General features: G+C 43.3%; 1 protein-coding gene and 1 long non-coding RNA gene across 3 annotated transcripts in view; one reads left to right on the plus strand and one right to left on the minus strand.

The window, feature by feature from the left end:
• The window catches only part of ASIP (agouti signaling protein), a 95,559-nt gene extending 78,191 nt beyond the window's left edge, over positions 1-17,368 (minus strand). The window contains exons 1-2 of the mRNA XM_081196777.1: positions 16,322-17,368; positions 8,479-8,551 (exon numbers count right to left, since the gene is read on the minus strand). Of these exons, the coding sequence (XP_081052903.1) occupies positions 8,479-8,551; positions 16,322-16,376 (128 nt within the window). The 5' untranslated portion in view covers positions 16,377-17,368. The remainder of the gene's footprint in view (positions 1-8,478; positions 8,552-16,321) is intronic.
• The window catches only part of LOC308588390, a 92,829-nt gene extending 75,370 nt beyond the window's left edge, over positions 1-17,459 (plus strand). Inside the window, exons 3-4 of one of the 2 annotated variants that reach the window (XR_014008692.1) lie at positions 15,872-15,936; positions 17,363-17,459. This is a non-coding gene — a long non-coding RNA (uncharacterized lncRNA). Of the gene's footprint in view, positions 1-15,871; positions 16,315-17,362 lie in introns of those variants that run through there. The other variant, XR_014008693.1, reaches the window with a different exon arrangement.
• Positions 17,460-18,223: the final 764 nt, after the last annotated feature.

An 18,223-nucleotide genomic window follows, 5' to 3' on the forward strand; every position in this document is an offset into this window, starting at 1 on the left:
CCTAGCACATTCTTTGTGGGAAATAATCACAGTTTTAAAGCACATTTATGCCACACACTTCAATGAGCTATTTCTGAACAAATTAATCTTTAAACAAATTAAAAAACTTGTGGTTTTAAAAAAATATCTAAATGTTCATCAATTTAATGCCTTATCTCCATGCTGTTTTATTGTAAGTTGAAATGTTATGCACCCTGACTTGTAAGTAAATTCAGTTGAAATCAATGAAAGTTTCTTCCAAGTAAATAAGTTTTAGAATCGAATTCATAAAAAAGATGCACATTATTGTATTAAAATTGTATATAGAAAGCCACTGGGTTACTCCTAAAACAAAGCATTTGAAAATACATTATAACTTAATTCATGCAAATTCAAACATGAATGAGAGAGAAAAATACAGCATTCATTTAAATTAGTATCAAAAGCATTGTTGGGATTAAAAAGAGGATCTGTTCCTCCCAAGTCAGCTATATAGTGTATTCTTGTTCGGTAAATGTAATAACGGAGCATGTTACAGAGGCACAGAACTAACGACAAATATATCAGGAGCAAATGTATGCATTTAAAAAGCTATCACAACAAGAAAAAAGCATAGTACAGTAGCCAAACCTCTCTAAGCCAATAAAGGTACTTGAAAGCATAATTAGGCACTTCGAAAATTCAAGCAACAGTGCTACAGTGCAGCATTTAATTTACTTTTGATGAGAGCCTTAGGGTGTCTTTGCAGAGCAGAGTATCTTAGAAGCAAATAGACCTTCCCTCAACAGTCAGCAGATTCCTACAGACAGGCAGCCCCACAGCTTCATAGGGCTTTAGCATTGTCCACTCACTCCCCTCCCCTCTAACTCTCACAAATTCAAACTGAAAACTGTCTGTGATCAGTAGGGTGGTCAGTCAGTCAACAACCATAACAGTAGAAATACATGACTACTCAAAGGTGTTGGGAGTGTCATTCTTTGCAAGAAGTTTGACCCTGAAAGGGGGGGGGGGGACTTACTAGTATGCTGCATGAGCATAACACTGAATTTTCACACGCACCTATTGCAGCCAGTTTGCAGTTTTTAGAAGAGTCTGACAAAGCACATTTGCAATTATAGAAGCAGAAACCCATAGGAAAGAGGTGCATTTGAAACCTCGAAGAGTAAAGCAGTACAAATCTGAGCAGGACAGAAAAAAGGCAGGGAGATGTTAGTAAAGGGTACATGAGAGAAACAGAATTTTATTTGTTATTCAGGGAAAAAAATGTGATTTTGGCTCCTACCTGAAAAGAATGTGCCTCTATTTATTCTACCTTGGGAAACAAAAAGTTCCAGATTCTCCCTAGTTATCTGGATTAGCTTTCCCCTTTAAGAAGTTGTAGGTTCATAGCAAGAGAGGATTTTTTTTTTTTGCACAAATGCCTATTGAAAAAAGGGGGGGGAGACGGGGGAGGAGGGAGGAGGGAAAGGGTGCGTGTTGGGGGGGGGGTTCAAGCCCAGTACAATAAATGAGTAGAATCAAAATACTGCCTGCACATTGAATCCATCAGGCTTCGCTGACACTCCCCTAGAGTCTAATTCATCTGAGAGGAGAGGGGATGCCAGCACAAGATAATCTCAGTTTCTTTCTCTGTCGCAGGGCAGATCAAAACTCAATCTACTCAAGAAATATGGCATAGTTTATCGTCTCTTTCCTGGTTCTAATTTGCAGTGAATTTCACAGGGCTTCCTGATTCATTTCCGGTCCCTTGTAAATCAATGTACAGACTTCGCTGTTTGCACAAGAAATTCACTGTTTAGATTTAGGCCAACGAACCATTTTCTGCCTTTAGATTGTCATACATGACTTTCTGGCATATAGGACTTTTCAGCGAGTAAGACTTTGCTTTTCAGCAGAATTAGAAAAGATAAAGGAAGACACTATGCCTAGCAAACAGAGTCTTACAAAATATGCAGCATGGAGGACCCTTCAGTAAGGATCAATCGTTTGGATGTATTAATTTATTTAAATGCATATTTGTTTAAAATTGCTCATTGATAAAAACTGAGGGAAAAAACAAACCTGGACTGGGTAGTATGCGGAAATAATAAGACGTTTAAAATAACCTTCTCCAGCTTTTGCTAGGCTATTAAAGAAGGACCTGAAGCAAGACAGGAAGGAGAAATTCAGGCCAGGGGGCGCATGCAATCAGCTTCTGAAGCACCCATTAGCTATTATTAATTAATTCATTAAATTTATTTATTAATTTTATTTCATAAAATTTATACACCACTTGATTGTAAAAAAACCCCAAACAAACCTCAAAGTGGTTTACAAAAAGATAAAACAAAATCAAGCCCAATCAAAACCAAAGTACAATACTGTAAAACATATAGTGAAGGCACCTCCTTGATATCAGTAGGCAGTCAAGTGACCGCAAGTGGGGTAAAGTGATATTGTAGGTAAACTGGTCTCAAGTTATTATGGGTTTTGTATGCTAATTGCAACACCTTGAAATTGGCTGGTAGCAGATGGGCAACTAGTGCAGCTCTCTGAGCACAGGTGTTACATGCAGATGTTGGTGTCACTCCTGTTGTGCAATCGTCCTGCAGCATTATTTGGCCAAGAGGACTCTGCTCCATATTTTCTACCATTTATTTACTTTAGTACTTTAAAATTTGCATTTATTTATACACTGACTTTTGCCTCTGTCACTGCCCACCACTGACACGTGGGAATGTGTCCCTTGGGCTGAAGAAAGTTCCTCACTACTGTCCTAATGGAAAGTTTTGTGTTTTGGTTTGGGCTCCCCCCCAATTGGGATGCGGGTGGTGCTGTGGGTTAAACCACAGAGCCTAGGGCTTGCCGATCAGAAGGTCGGCAGTTTGAATCCCTGCGACAGGGTGAGCTCCCGTTGCTCGGTCCCTGCTCCTGCCAACCTAGCAGTTTGAAAGCATGTCAAAGTGCAAGTAGATAAATAGGTACCGCTCCGGCGGGAAGGTAAATGGCGTTTCTGTGCACTGCTCTGGTTCGCCAGAAGCGGCTTAGTGGTGACATGACCCGGAAGCTGTACGCCGGCTCCCTTGGCCAATAAAGCGAGATGAGCGCTGCAACCCCAGAGTCGGTCACGACTGGACCTAATGGTCAGGGGTCCCTTTACCTTTACCCCCCAATATTTAGCTCTCTAAAGCTTTCCTTCTTCTTTTTAAATTAGCTAGTGAACCTTAATTAATTAATTTTTTTGTAGTGGGAATGCAACAAAAAACACTTAAAAATAATATCGCTTGACTGCCCTGAGGCAGTCACTATCAGTGTTACTTGTCTCTGTTAGTTCCTGCTAATACAGTGGTACCTCGCAAGACGAACGCCTCGCAAGCCGGAAAACCCGCTAGACGAAAGGGTTTTCCGTTTTGGAGGCGCTTCGCAAGACGAATTTCCCTATGGGCTTGCTTCGCAAGACGACAGCCCATAGGGAAATATCCGGGACAGCGGGGAAGTGCAGCGCGTCTTCCCCACTGTCCTCGGACCTCCTCCAAAGCCGGGCGGTGGGGCGGGAACACCTTCTGAAGGCGGGCGGGGGCGAAAGTCTTTGCTCCCCCCTGCCTGCCTGTCCCGGAGGGCTTTTGAAGGCAGGCGGGGGGAGCAAAGACTTTCGCCCCCCGCCCGCCTTCAGAAGAGGTCCAGGACCTCTTCTGAAGGCGGGCGGGGGGCAAAAGTCTTTGTCCCCCCTGCCTGCCTTCCCAGGGGCTTTTAAATCGCCCCGGACAGCGGAGAAGTCCTCCGCTGTCCCGGGGCGATTTTAAAATGCCGCCCGCCAGCATTTTAAGATCGCCCGGACAGGGGAGAAGTCCTCCGCTGTCCCGGGGTTTTTTAAAATGCTGGGGGTGGGAAGAAAAGCCCTTGTCCCCCCCCCCCAGCCTTCAGAAGAGGTTCCTATGGGAAACCGTGCATCGCAAGACGAAAAACTCGCAAGACGAAGAGACTTGCGGAACGAATTAATTTCGTCTTGCGAGGCACCACTGTAATGGAATCCAGTGCACAGTGAATCATGCCTTTACCCAATGGATGGACTGTGGTAGAGATGGATTTAGGGTAATGTGACCAGTTCTGCTGCACTGGGCGCTGGACCTGGGGGGCACTGCAGGACGTTGCAACTATGACATAGTAAAATGGAAGCCATTTATACTCCTAATAGTATTTCAAAGGACTTGGACTTTGTGGGGAGTTTGACATTTGGAAAACATCACACTCTCCTGATCTCTGTCATAATACAGAGTTGACAGGAAACAATTGCAAACACTTTCTAGACTTTCAACATTGACTCTTTTTTCCCCCCTTTGGTCCGTGTCATCTGGATCCACTGAATATGTAATTCTAGTAATTATTAAATTTTGGAAATGCTTGAATCCACATAACAGATTGTGTGGGGCAGTGAGAGGGATAGAAAGTGGAAGTGGTCACAATATTGGGGAGTTTGTGGTTTGAGGGGGGGGGAGTGACTAAAGGGAGACAAGATGGATTTAATTATGCATGGTATGGGGGAAAGTCCTCCCCCCTCGTAAACATTAGAACACAAAGCCCACTGGCTCATGGCTACTGGCCATAATGGTTGTGCTCCGGTCCTCCTTGAGGAGAAAGGTCAGGATGACTGTCTCAAGGAAATCTAAAAAATGTAGTATAAACACTGACAAATGGGAAATTGTGTCCTCCCTAAAAGAGGGCACATGTTGTGGTGAGACCTGGAGACCGACCTCCTGTGTTGTGGGTGGGTGAGATTAGACAGCTGCAACACCCAATTGGTAGGTCCCTTGTTGCTGGGTGCAATCTGGCCAATGGGGCGCAGTTCAAATGGATTGAGGGACCTATATATATACCCATGCACATGACCCAGAGCTTCCTCTTTCGACTCGTGCATTCGGAACACCCGTCCACCTCTCCCTATATTTAGGGTATTTTGCGATTGACCTTGCTATGCCGTTGTGTGTCGTTGGGACAGGGGCACAGGAGGAATTTCCCCACTTGGCTGATTGGCTGTTGCCATTTGGGTTTCGCCTGCTGCGTAGCAAATCGTCACAGCTTGTAAGGTTGTGGATAGGCACTGGTTCAGGTGATAGGGATGGGAGAATGGTCTCACCATCCCTATGTGAAGGGTATTCCGTTAAAGGAATCCATGGACTCAACTGGTTTGGTCAACCCCCAAGAGGGGGTTGTGCCCATGCCTAAGTCCAGGGCGGCATCTGGGTGGTGAACATAGTCTGTTCCTGGCTTTTTGCCTACCCAGGTGTTCACCCTTGGCTAGCCTATGCTGGTGCCCTGGGTCAGCGCTGCCTGCAAGGGTGCAGGCAGCTAGTCGAACCAGAGCCTATGCAACCACTCACCTTCTGTAATCAATAAAGTTGTGGCCTAAATTCTGCCAAAAACCAAACTAAAATTTGAGTCAAGTGTGTATTTATTTAGGGGGGGGGAGGTCTCTGGGTCTGAACACACAAACACTGGCCTGCGAGCGCGCCAGTTGGAGAACAGCTTTTACCAAAGGTGTCATGGGCTTTGAAGACACACAAACTCAGGATGCAAGGGAGAAACGTGCTAAGAGGAAGTCACGCTTGGCAAATCCACACCATGAGCAACTCCCGTCCAGAAACCAATGCCCCCACTGTGGAAGGACAGGTGGATCCAGAATTGGCCTCCACAGTCACTTACGGACTCATTGTTAAAACCGTGTTTATGGAAGACTATCTTACTTGGCTACGAGTGATCGCCAAAGAAGAAGAAGAAGAAGTGATCTCCAGGTTTTTAGTCACTATTTGCTATTTAATGGCTGGTTACCACAACTGCAGAGCTGTCTGTGGGTGTCAGGGCACAATTGGAAGGCACATACTGAAACTAAAGCTTATCTGGGTCTAGTGAGTAGTCTATTTCAGAAAAGAAAATCACGGTGGAAACGTGAACTTCAATACATTTGTATCCTGCAAGTATAAACTGTATCTTTTAAGGACTCTAGAATTGATTAGAGTCATACATTAGCCTGTCAACACCCCACACTCCACTTTTCTACCATTTCTTTTAGTTTCCTCAACATTCCTCAACATTCTGTCACATGCTAGTGTGACCAAGAAACAGAACTCAGGATGAGTAGCAGTCTTGGTTTGCAATGGCCGGGATCAGCAGGAGTAGGAAGCTGCTTTCGTAGGTTGTCACCCCACTGATGTCTGAAAATGCAACCAGACTTACATCTTTTCTCTAAACGGTTATAGTTGCTACTCATTCCGATGAGAAAGTGTGATCCAGTCATTTTCTGGAATATGAACACTATGATTGTAGCAATAGTTTTATAGTTTTTATATTCTGCTTCTCTTGCATTTTGCCTTGTTTTATATTATTCTACACCACTTTGATCGCTTCCACTGGGAAGATGATTTGCAGAATGAAAGAATGGCTACTCTTAAACACCTCTTAGCTGCTTCAAAAGGTAACTGCATAAAAAAGAACCCGACTGATAAGAATTTCACTAAAACTTCCCATCCCCTTCGATAATGTTCAAATACATTTTCCCATTAGTTAATGGAGAATGGTAGAAAAAAAGCAGCTTGGGGGGGCATAGAACTATGAATTTAATAATCTTTCATGGTCAAAAAAGCTCTCTACATTGAAATCTGATGTTATGCAATAACTTTTACTGTGTACTGGATTGGTAATGATTTTACTCATTCATATAAGCCAGGCAAAGGGAACCTTTGGCCCTCCAGATGCTTCTGGACTTCATCAGCCCCACCCAGCATGGCCAACAGTGAGGAATGATGGGAGCTGTAGTCAGCCAGATCTGGAGGGTCAGAGGTTCCCCACCCCTGATGCAACCAATCATGTTGAGGTTAAATGTCAACTCTTTCCACTTGGCCATCCCCTAGCATTTTGTATTAGGACTGGTTATAATACTGTCATGTCCTTCCTAATTAAGAACTTATGTTGAGCATGTTTACTAAGGATACCCCAACACACTTGGGAGCCTAGCCAAAGTTTTTGGTTATTGCAGTTGGGTTAGGAAACCTGCTGGGTCAAATTGTTACAGTTGGACTTAACAAGGGAAATAGGGAAATACTGTTATCACTTTTAAGGATATGAAACCCTTGTTAATCGTGAGAAGTGTTGTTTTCTCCTTCCTTCTGTTCATGCCAAACCCACTAATGACAGAGTACAGCGAACACTTAAAACACAAATAAACAGCTTGTTCTAGTTTTAGGGGGAATGGCTTTCTGTCTTTGCAACCTAAAATTGTCCCACAGCTTTTTTTCTGCATTAACTTCCATAAAAAACAATTAGATATTAATACTCCTTTGTAAATGTTTGAACTGTTCCAAGGGTTTTAAAAACATTTTGGGTGGTTCTTCTGGATGGGATTTAGATAGACAATTGAGACCATAAAATGTATTGCAGTTTCTCCACCATTAATACAGGATGTCTCTTGGTGGTGTTGGAAAGTAAATGCTGCTGAGGACACATAATGATGTCTGTTGTAGTGAGGATGTTAATAATTGCAAACAGGCAGCACTTGAAAGGGATTTCATGGATAAACTAGTCAAGTGATTCTGAAATTCTGGTGTGTAGTGGCTATTTTCAGGTAGAAGGAAGAACCGTGATATCCAAATTTCATTTAAACAGGCCAGAGCTTTTTTAAAGAGCTAATAACAAAGGACCAGGCCAATGGGGTCTATGCAGTTGTTAAACAAGATAACAAAATCAGTATGTCCCATTAAATTGAATCATTGCAAGGCATGCATAAGGTGCCCTGGGGCACAGTTTAACAGACTGGAATCATAAATGGCTCACAGCATACTTAGAAGCGGGGTGACTTAAGCAAAAACACATGAAATTTACATGCCAAAAATTATATTAAGAAATAAAATGGCACAGCCCCATGATCATTTGGGGTATGCCATCTGAATTCCTGTGAGCAGGATGAATATTGTTATAGATTAAACCCTAGAAATTAATAAATGGTAGGATTTTGATTATTTGGGATGCAAAGGGAGAACTACAAGCTGCAGACAGATTCCTAAGCTAGCCTATGCAAAATGACCCGGCCAAGCTAGAGCTATTAAGAAACGATACAGGGCCATTGAGGACCATTGGCAATACTGGGATCCATCTTGGGTAAGCTGGCTGGGAGAGATGCCTTGGACTCTAGGGCTGCAATGCTATGGGGGGCAAGTCCCTCTTGAAATGACCATGCAGAGTGAAGGTGTAAATAGGTGAATAAACCATATTTATTAAAGCTATGACAGTGTTCACTGTGTCTCAGTTCTCCAAAGGAACACAGACCCTGGACTCCCAGTGGGAGTGACACCTGACTTTTGTAGCAATACTAAGTTCAGAACCATTTTTAGGGAGTGAAAGAAGACAAAAAGCACCATAAATGCTAGAATGTGAAGGATTGGGATAAGAAAGAGTGAAATTACTGTTTGCAAGCAGAGAAGAAACATAGTTTACCTTGGGTATAAACAAAGGGTCAGTCCCAGTTAATACCTTGTCTGAATGAAACACACATAACTGAGCACACAGCTGCAGGAAAGAGCGGGCCAAAGGTTCAAATGCAGCCCTGTGAAAGAAGAGAACACCTAGTTTAGGCTGTAAGGCAGGAATTGGTATAAAACCTAACACAATATGATGTCAGATAGACCCTACATGTGCTACTACATATGCAGTTAGAGGAATCCCTCCTAGAGAACAATGTGGCCTTGACACTTGAAGCAACCCAGAGCCATTCAGCTGTGTTAAATAAATAAGGGCCAGCTGGAAATGTACAACTGAGCTCTGCAACAGCAGAACTTCCTGGATTGGACCCTTCAGGTACTGTGGAGAAAGAGTCAGCTTTCAACAGAGAAACTATTTGATGATAGTCTAGCACCTTCAGGAAGAAGGAATACTCCCATGTCCCTGCCCAGGATGTTTGTATCCTTGTCTGCTGTGAGGAGACAACCCTGGAACTCATTAGAATTCTTCACAAACGCCTCACCCCTTAAGTTTCTGAGGGGTAGGGAAAACTGACAGATAACCCCAAGGTTGACAAAGGCTTGAGGAAACCTCTCTCTCAGCACAGAGGGGAAACACTGGACACCAAGATAACCACAATCCACCTTACCGTATGAGCCTTCTGCATTGACTACACTACACAAGTCCATAGCCTCACTCCTTCACCTAAATCCCTGGCATTTAGGGGCTGGAAAAAAAGAGGAAAGAGATATTGGGCCGACTGTTGTGGGCCTTGACTGTATTCATTACAGTTGAGTGAATTACACAATCTCCAAAACCTTGATTAGCATTCTTTGCTGCAGCTGACAAACTCTGGGAAAAGGACATAATATCAACCATCAAGACAGAAACAAAGGAAAACAGAGACCAACTTCACCACACTGGAAACATCCACTCAGCCTGCCAAGCTTTACAATAAGCTCATGGGGAAAGCACTGCAGGAGGTTGGTGGGAAGAGAAGGAAAAACTTCAGCATTTGTGGCCAGATATTGGGCTGAGGACCCAGGCCGAACCACAGTGAACTGAAAAGTCTGCCACAGAAGACTTTGCGTTATGGACTGTTCTGGCACCAGATCTGTCCCTGTTGCTTCTGTGCTTCTTGGAACTACATTTTTCCTTCCACTTATTTGATCTTTTGGCAGAAGTCCCAGCCATGAGAGGCTGTAGAGCAGTACTGAAGGAGACCTTTAACCCTCTGGGTAGGAAGCATCTGAGGATCAACTACAGAAAACAGGAACTCATCATTTCACAGCCCAAGAAGGTTGATTCTGTAGCATCATACATACCACTATGGGCATTAGACACATCTCCTTCTTGAGGCAAGTACAGTGGTACCTTGGGTTACAAACACCTCGGGTTACATACTCCACTAACCCGGAAGTAGTATCTCGGGTTAAGAACTTTACCTCAGGATGAGAACAGAAATCGTGCGGCGGCAGTGGGAGGCCCCATTAGCTAAAGTGGTACCTCGGGTTAAGAACGGTTTCAGGTTAAGAACGGACCCCCGGAACGAATTAAGTTCATAACCAGAGGTACCACTGTAATTGTGGGAGACTGAGGAAGTGTCCAGGGATGCCAATGAGGCAAGATGCAGCTGTCCTGCAGATTAAGCAAAAGTGTGGGAAAACTGCTGAGGTGTATGTGCTGTTAGCCATGACACTGCTCAACCTCAATAAAACGTGCAGTCTGGACAAAGCAGGCAGGCATGGACTTCCGGGTTGGTGCGACCAGCTAATGGCGGATTCCCTCCGAGCTCTGGAGGGAATCGGCTCGGTGGAGGAGGGGTCCTGCCGCGACGGCGACGCGGGGACCCTTAGAAACCACACGTGCAGATGCCTGTGGACCTGGTGACTCGGTGGGCACCATTTGCGCCCCCCCGACCCACAAAGAAGCCTTTTTAAAGGCTTTGGAGAGGATACGGGGGAGCGGCGCGGTGCTGTGAGTAGACCGCTTCTTCCACGGAGTGAAGCCGCAAGCCATGGTTGGAGAGCGCCGACTTCTTTCCTTGAAGATTTGGCCTTAAAATGCAACAACCCGTGAGTAATACGAAATTTGAAGTTTGGAACTAAAATTGAATTCGGTACGACTGGGGGAGGTGCCAAAAGGAAGTCTGCCTCCCCCCCCCTTGCAGGCAATCTAAAGCAAGAATCAAACAACTAAGATCGAGAGACTGTCTCTCTCTTTTTGAGATAAAACTTTTAATTTCACGATTTGGACCTATAAGCTAACTGCTGGAGGATTTGAACTGATATTTGGAGTTGAAGTGCAACACCCCCCCCCCCGGATCCGGGAACGACCCGCGAGGGAGGCTGTGAAGATATTTACAGAGTTTGACAGCTGTCAACTGAGCTGTCAAAGTCAAGAAATTCTATTTTTTGTCATTTGTGTTGGTTATTTTTGTTACATTTGGACTGTAAGCTTTTAAAATTAGAGTGGCAACAATAACAAAATATCCGGATTGTTGGAAAAAGAATACTTAGTAACTAAAATCCCTCTAGAGGGGATTTGGAACATTACAATGGCTGCAGATGGAAAATTACAAGCAGAGTTAAGTAGGGTCTTTGAACTTCTGGGAAAGCTGCAAGAGCAGAGTTCTGTTATGGCTACGAACTTGACAATCTTGAATTTTAAAATAAACAACTCTGCGGAAGTGGTGGACTCGACTCAAGAAGAATCTACAGCTGGGAAGGAAGATATATGTGCTGTTTTGGAGGAATGTGAAGAAGGAGCAGAAATGATGCAAGTGAAAAAGGACAACCAGAGGCCTCCAAGGTCAGGATATTTGGAAGATAAAGTTCGGATGTCAAAAATTTGGTTTGAAATTGAAATTGAGAATGAAGAGTGGGGATTTTTCCCCATGGGGAGTCCGAAAGACTTATGGATTACAAATTTGGCGAAGGTGAAAATTGGATCGTTTGAGGTATTTGGGACATTTGGACTTGGAAAGAACAAGAAGCAAGATCTGAACTCTTCTTTTGAACATGGAGGACTGGTTGGAAAAAATTTGGACCCTTTTGGGTCGAAGATGCTCCGAGATTGGATGTTCAACATAAAGGACTGTCAATAAAACCGGCTGAAAGGGACTGAAAGAGATCTAAAGGCCTTGGACGTGATAGATCCAGGCTGAGAACTGTCAGATAGAAAAACAACTTTTTGGGGATCAAAACCGGGGGAGGGGGGGAGGAACCTTAGAATCCAAAGGGTTACAAGTATATGTTCTTATTTGTTAAGATTTTCTGCAAATATATATAATTGGGAATTTCGTGAAAGGGAATGTGGATCAATCTTAGAAAAAGAGGTCTGTGGGTATTAAAATAAGGTATAGAAAATTGAAAATGGTTAATTAAGATGATGTAAATAAAATATTAATAAGGGATTAATTTGGGTATAAAGAACTTGCTGGGCTAAATTTTTTGAATGGGGATGCAAGAAGGGGAGGTGGGGGAAGTCTGGGAAAGTGGCTAGGAAAATAAGATTTTGAAATTATACGTGTTTTTAGTGTGTAATGTTGATGTCTATGTTTTTGTGTGTTTGTCTTAAAAAATGAGAAAACCCTAATAAAAATTTTATTAAAAAAAAACCAAAGCAGGCAGGCATGACATTGCCAAAGGCCGCAAAGTTCAAGCAATGAAGATGGAAAGGAGGGAGCCTGGTAGCTGCAATCCTGCAAGGACGGGTGTATGCAAGATAACATGGTACTATGGGGCTGTTGGGTCCAGCATTGATGATTCATTTGCAAGGGCACAAATCAGTGATCCAACTCTGTTCAAAGATGTGGAACATGCCTTCACGTCACCAGTGGTGGATTTCCTGCACCCAGCTGAACAGATCTAAACACTTCTCCCTCCCCAACCAGCAATCAGTAACAGTGGGGATGAAAAAACAAGCAGGGAGGCACAAACAGCCAGTGTAGCTGGGGGGGGGGGGAATAGAGGGGAAATGCTAAGAACCCTGATAAAGGAGATAAACACTCAAAGGAGCCCAAATGACAGAAGCAAAATTGGGAGAGGAAGGGGGGAAATCACCAAACTCAGAAACCGACATGAATCAAACATTAAAATGGCTATAGATAAGGGTTTTTTCCAGAGAAAAAAGATCCAGCTGTTACTGACAGTAGACAAGTGGGTCAGGAGAGAGAGGAATGACTCCTCCCCATGGAGAGGAGGCAGAAGGCTTCCGATGACCCTGCCTGATCTTTCCAATAGGAGTTATCTATTTTTGTGTTTCTAGACCAACAATTTAGAAACACATTACCATATTCTGTGACCAGAGATTTCTACCTGTGTTTTTATTGCTGCTGTATGGAAAAGACACATGAATCTCACCTTTGGAAGTTTGGAAGTAAAATCCATTTTAAACTTCTCAAACTGTGTGGGCTGTTCATTACAGATGAGGGTAGAAAGGGGAAGCACTGTAAGCAACTTGGGATGGTATCTTTAAAAGGTTCAACAGCCTACATTCCGAAACTTTACTTCGCTGCTGGGGCTCTTTCTTACTGGAGAGTGTGCTTGCTTCTGTGTTTCAGTCTAGGGATCCAGTGAACTCTTTTAAACAAAATACATTTATTTATATAATAATTCCTAATAGATCCATCTAGCTCAGTCCTGTATACACCAACTGGCAGCAGCTCTCCCGGGCTTCAGGCAGGGAACATTCCCAGTCCAACCTGGAGATACTAGGGATCAGACCTTGGACCTTTCACATGCAAAGCAGATGTTCTGCCACTGAGTTAAGGCTCTTCCATGTGAAAATGACATCATCTGCCAGAGTGCAAGGGCAACTTTGGCAGCCTCTCCTTGCTCTGGCAAGTAAATGGGATGATAAACAGGCTTTCCGTTTTTCCCTATTGTTTGACAGATTAGCAGAAAGGAAGTCAGACAATGAGAAAAATAAGCAGGGGATGGATAGTTATTTCTGTTATCTTCATACCAGCATTCAAATGGAAGCATTTCTTTGAAACCTTGTTTACATTTCTAATTGAAGGTTGCATTTCAGCTGGCTGAAGATCTTTTGTTAAAGCTGAATGAGTTTTGCAATTTGAATCAATGCAATCAGAAGCAAGCACGGAGCTTACCCCAAGAAAACTATGTATAGGATTGTGGTCCTGCTGATTATAATAAGCTGGAGTGTTATGCTGCATACTGCTGCTCTGTGTGTAGTAATGGATTGGGTACAGCTGCCTGCAGTTTTGGACTCACATTTCAACATGGCCTTGGGGGCTGTCAGGATGTGCTCCTGCTGTTTGAAATTTACCACTGAAAATTTACCTCTTTTTCTTATTCTGGGTATAATTTGAACAGCAAAGACCGAGCAATTCTAGCAAACACCATAGTGTTATTCTTTTGAATCTGTGAAACTATGCCAAGGATAAAACAGACATATTGCTATTAACTTTGACTTGGATTTAAAAAGAAAAGGGGGGAAACTGGGGGAAGGGCTGTAGCTCAATGGTATCAGCTTTGCATCCAAAAGGTCCTCAGGTCCAAAAGATCCTCCCCTGAGGATCATCTTAGTCCAACCCCCTGCAATGCAGGAATATACAGCTGTGCCTTACAGGAATTGAACCATCAACCTTGGCATTGTCAGCGCCACACTCTAAACAACTGAGCTATCCGGTCATCCTCAGCTGTTTTTCTCCTGATGACAGCTGCTTCTGACCATGGACCCTTACTGGGATTTTTAAAAAGCTGGGTGAAAAGTAACATTAAGTAACACAGTCTGTCAGTGAAGGATTTCCATTTGTGCAATTGGACCTCCCCCCCTGCTCCCCTGAGCACCCCTAAAATCTGTTCTAGGGGTTCCCTAGATTTTGAGGGATGTGTAGGAGGGAGGAGAGTGGGGCAAAGTCCTGTTTCACAAATGGAATATTTGGCTCCTCTGCCCCGCTAATGCTGCAGTTTAAATTTCTTGAAACTCCCAGTTTACAGGGAGTTTTTCCAAGGTTTTTTTTTATTTTGTTATCTCTTCTCACACACATAGTTTTATATTAAGGCTGATGATTTCATGGGGAAACACCCTGCTGTGAATCAAATGCCAAGCTGATATTTAGGGGTGGTGAACATTTATTTCAAAAGAGAGAGAAAGAAGTCAGTTTTCTCTGACTTGATCTCTTTGAAGAGGCTTAGGGTACAATTCAAACCCCAAGCAGAAGTTTTTTTCTGAAGAGCAGGGTTAGGAAATCTTACACTCGGGGCCTCAATGCCTCTGGCGCTTTCCAACACTTGCATGTGGTCCCTGGAAGTTTGACCAGAACCTGCCCTTTAGTTAAAAAGGTCCCCCACTCTTGCAGGAGTCTGATGATAATTTTTTTAAAAGACAATTAAAAATATAGGTTCTGCTTCCTATGATAAATTCACACTATTGTTTTCTCCTACCAGCCCCTCTTGTCAAACAAGCTTTAGAAGTAGTATAAAATCTTGTAAAACCAGTATCGTAGAGGAATTAGTGGGCTGATGAACCCTCTTTGAAATTCCCTGTAACCCTCTGAAAAGAAAGTCTATCTCAAGACTGAAACAAAGCCCTATCCTCAGCATCACAGATGTGCAACAAAACTACGGTATTTGTTTACATATTTTATGTCCTGCATCTTCAACATAAATTTATGCCCCAAAGCAGCTAGGAGTAGTAAGAAGCAACAAAATACAATTCGATAGTAGTGATCGTGAAAATAGTAACAATACAGCAAAATTAAAACAATAAACAAAAGCAGCAGCAATTCATTCACATAAAAAAATAATCAAATTGTTCCAAGTTAAAAATACTTCTATTTTGCTGTTGTTTAGTCATTTAGTCGTGTCCGACTCTTTGTGACCCCATGGACCAGAGCACACCAGGCACTCCTGTCTTCCACTGCCTCCCGCAGTTTGGTCAAACTCATGCTGGTAGCTTCAAGAACACTGTCCAAACATCTTGTCCTCTGTCATCCCCTTCTCCTTGTGCCTTCAATCTTTCCCAACATCAGGGTCTTAAATCTGCGAAGACATATGTTTTTGCCTGCTGACAGCAACTACGTCACCAGATTGTTGCTGTTGGTAAAATTTCTATAACACCCTTTATCCGAAGATCACCCATGGAGAAGACATTCCAAGGCAAAGGTGCCACAACAGAAAAGGCTTTCTCTCCAGTTGCCACCCACATTTTAGAAAGCAGTGGAGTCCAGAAAGAAGCCTCAGATGATGACCTCAGTGGGTGGGCAGAAAGATGTGGAAGAAGGTGGTCCAAGAACATTCCGGATAATTGTGTGCAATAATTCTCCCCCTCCCTTTTCTTGAAGTCACATAGGATTAAAGGGAGGTTTTCCATAGTCCTCCTACTCAGAGCAGACCCATTGAAGTTAGCTTAGGGTCTTAGTTGAATGTAACCCTGTTCTATCTTTCTCTCCCCCCAGCAGAGTTCTGAAGCAGAATCCTATTCAGGCACTCATCTGACACAGCTGTGCCTGGCTCCAGCAAGGTTACTACATTTCATATTTTGCTTCAGGACCTGATACAGTGGTACCTCAGGTTACATACGCTTCAGGTTGCATACGCTCCAGGTTACAGACTCCGCTAACCCAGAAATTGTGCTTCAGGTTATGAACTTTGCTTCAGGATGAGAACAGAAATCGTGCTCCGGCGGCACAACGGCAGCAGGAGGCCCCATTAGCTAAAGTGGTGCTTCAGGTTAAGAACAGTTTCAGATTAAGAACGGACCTCCGGAATGAATTAAGTACTTAACCCGAGGTACCACTGTATTCTATGTGCTATAGTACAGGGATGCTGCCCACTCTGTGCCTATTCTGTGAACCTACATAGCCCTAAAAGCAATTCAAATTTTGCATATGCGATTGAATCCTCACCTGATATTTTCCTTTCTTTTGCCACACCTTGGAATAGAAGAGGAAGCTGTTGCATCTGTTTAATCCAGCCTTGTTTTTAAGTGCTCCCCACAGGCAACAAAAATGTCCAAAACGCAAGCCAATGATCTGCTGGAGGAGTGATGGAGCTCCGGACTTGATCACTCCCTTGCTATTGCTCAGCAAGCTAGTAATTTTTTGTGGTCTGGTTTACAAGGCATGTTTAATCGTTACCAATGGTGGGTGGAGGTTGCGAGGCACTGAGCATATGCCATCACCGATAATTCTGGGGAACTGAGGGGAGAGTCATTTGCATTCCAGTTGCTCCAGTTTTCGCTTTCTGCATTGGCACTGACTGATGGGAAAAATTCTCCTTGGAACCTGAGATTCTTCTGGGCTGAGAGCCTCATAATAACGATGCTGGCTGCTGGATGTATTGACAATTAGTTAGGACAATGGTTTCCAAATGGGAGGTTCATATCTACCAAAGTATTGTGAGATGTCTTTAAGGTGGTCTGTCAGCCTGGTTGCTTGGGGGGAAGGTGGCTTTGGAGTTGGTGACAAAATCTGGAATGGGTCTTGAGGAAAGCCAAAAGGCCTTTGGCGGGGTTTGCAATATGCCACCTAGTCTCACTTGGGATGAGAGATAAGATCCGCTACTCAAAAACAGAACTTATGGCAAGAATCCACCAGCCTCACCACTGCATATGGTACATCTGGAATCGTTAACTGCTCCCAACTTTCCCAAAGTTTAGTTTCCTAAACCACCCATTTAATGCAATGAATGTGCACAGGGCTTTTTTTTTTATATCCCAAACTTGGCACCTCTCAGGTGGGTACCATTGCCATTATAAGAGAGGAGTTCATGGTGAGTTTCAGCACCTCTTTTCCTAGAAAAACAATATTGGATGTGCCTATTGTGTTAAATGGAGTTCTTCAATGCTTTGGTGTAATTTTTGTCAGTTTGAGTCCTAGGCCAAATTCAATGCATAAAAAAGAAATGTTCCTGCTGTTGTCAGTCACTGCACCCTCTGTTTTTCACAGACATGCTGTGGACCACCTATATGAAGCACATGGACCACAGCTTGTGAATTCCTGAAAAGGATGTCCTACTGTATGATGGGGTAACCAGGCCTTTAGTGTGGTGGCACCTACCACATTTGGAACTCCCTCCCTGTTCTTATCAGACAGGCGTCATCTCTATTTTCTTCCTGGTGCCTCTTGAAGGTCTTCCTTTTTCAATAGGTCATTTAAGCGGAGATCTTTATTCCAGGCTAGATTTGTATTGTTTTTGGAACTGTTTTTACATATGAAATTGATTTTAATAACTTCCATTCAGTTTTCTACGTATGAAGTTAAGCAATTGTTTTTATTCTTGATGTTCTTATTGTGAAATCGCTTTTAGCAAATGTTATGTACTGAGCTGAATCCTAGAACAATAGGATCCAGAATGCAGCACTCTGATTGGTCTGCAGGAGCCACCCAATCCAGCTCCAGGTGGAAGTGAATCAGTGACCTGATTGGCCTGTAGAAGCAGCTAATCAGGCTCCTGGAGGAGGTGAATCCGCAACCTGATTGGCCTACAGAAGCAGCCCGGAATTAGCCAATCACGAGGGGCCCATTGTGTAAATAATGTATATATAGCTAGATGTTTTGGGGAAAGTTTCATTCATTGCTACTATGAGCTGAATAAAGAGCATGAAATTCACAATTCATATTTGACTCAGTGGAGATCTTTATCCCAGGCTAGATTTGTATTGTTTGGAACTGTTTTTACATATGAAATTGATTTTAATTGTTTTCTACGTATGAAGTTGTGCAATTGTTTTTATTCTTGATGTTCTTATTGTGAAATCGCTTTTAGCAAATGAATAAACCAGAGAGACAGCAAGCATTCTAGCCCTA

Source organism: Podarcis bocagei, assembly GCF_964188305.1.
Source record: "Podarcis bocagei genome assembly, chromosome: 5".
Classification (NCBI taxonomy): domain Eukaryota; kingdom Metazoa; phylum Chordata; class Lepidosauria; order Squamata; family Lacertidae; genus Podarcis; species Podarcis bocagei.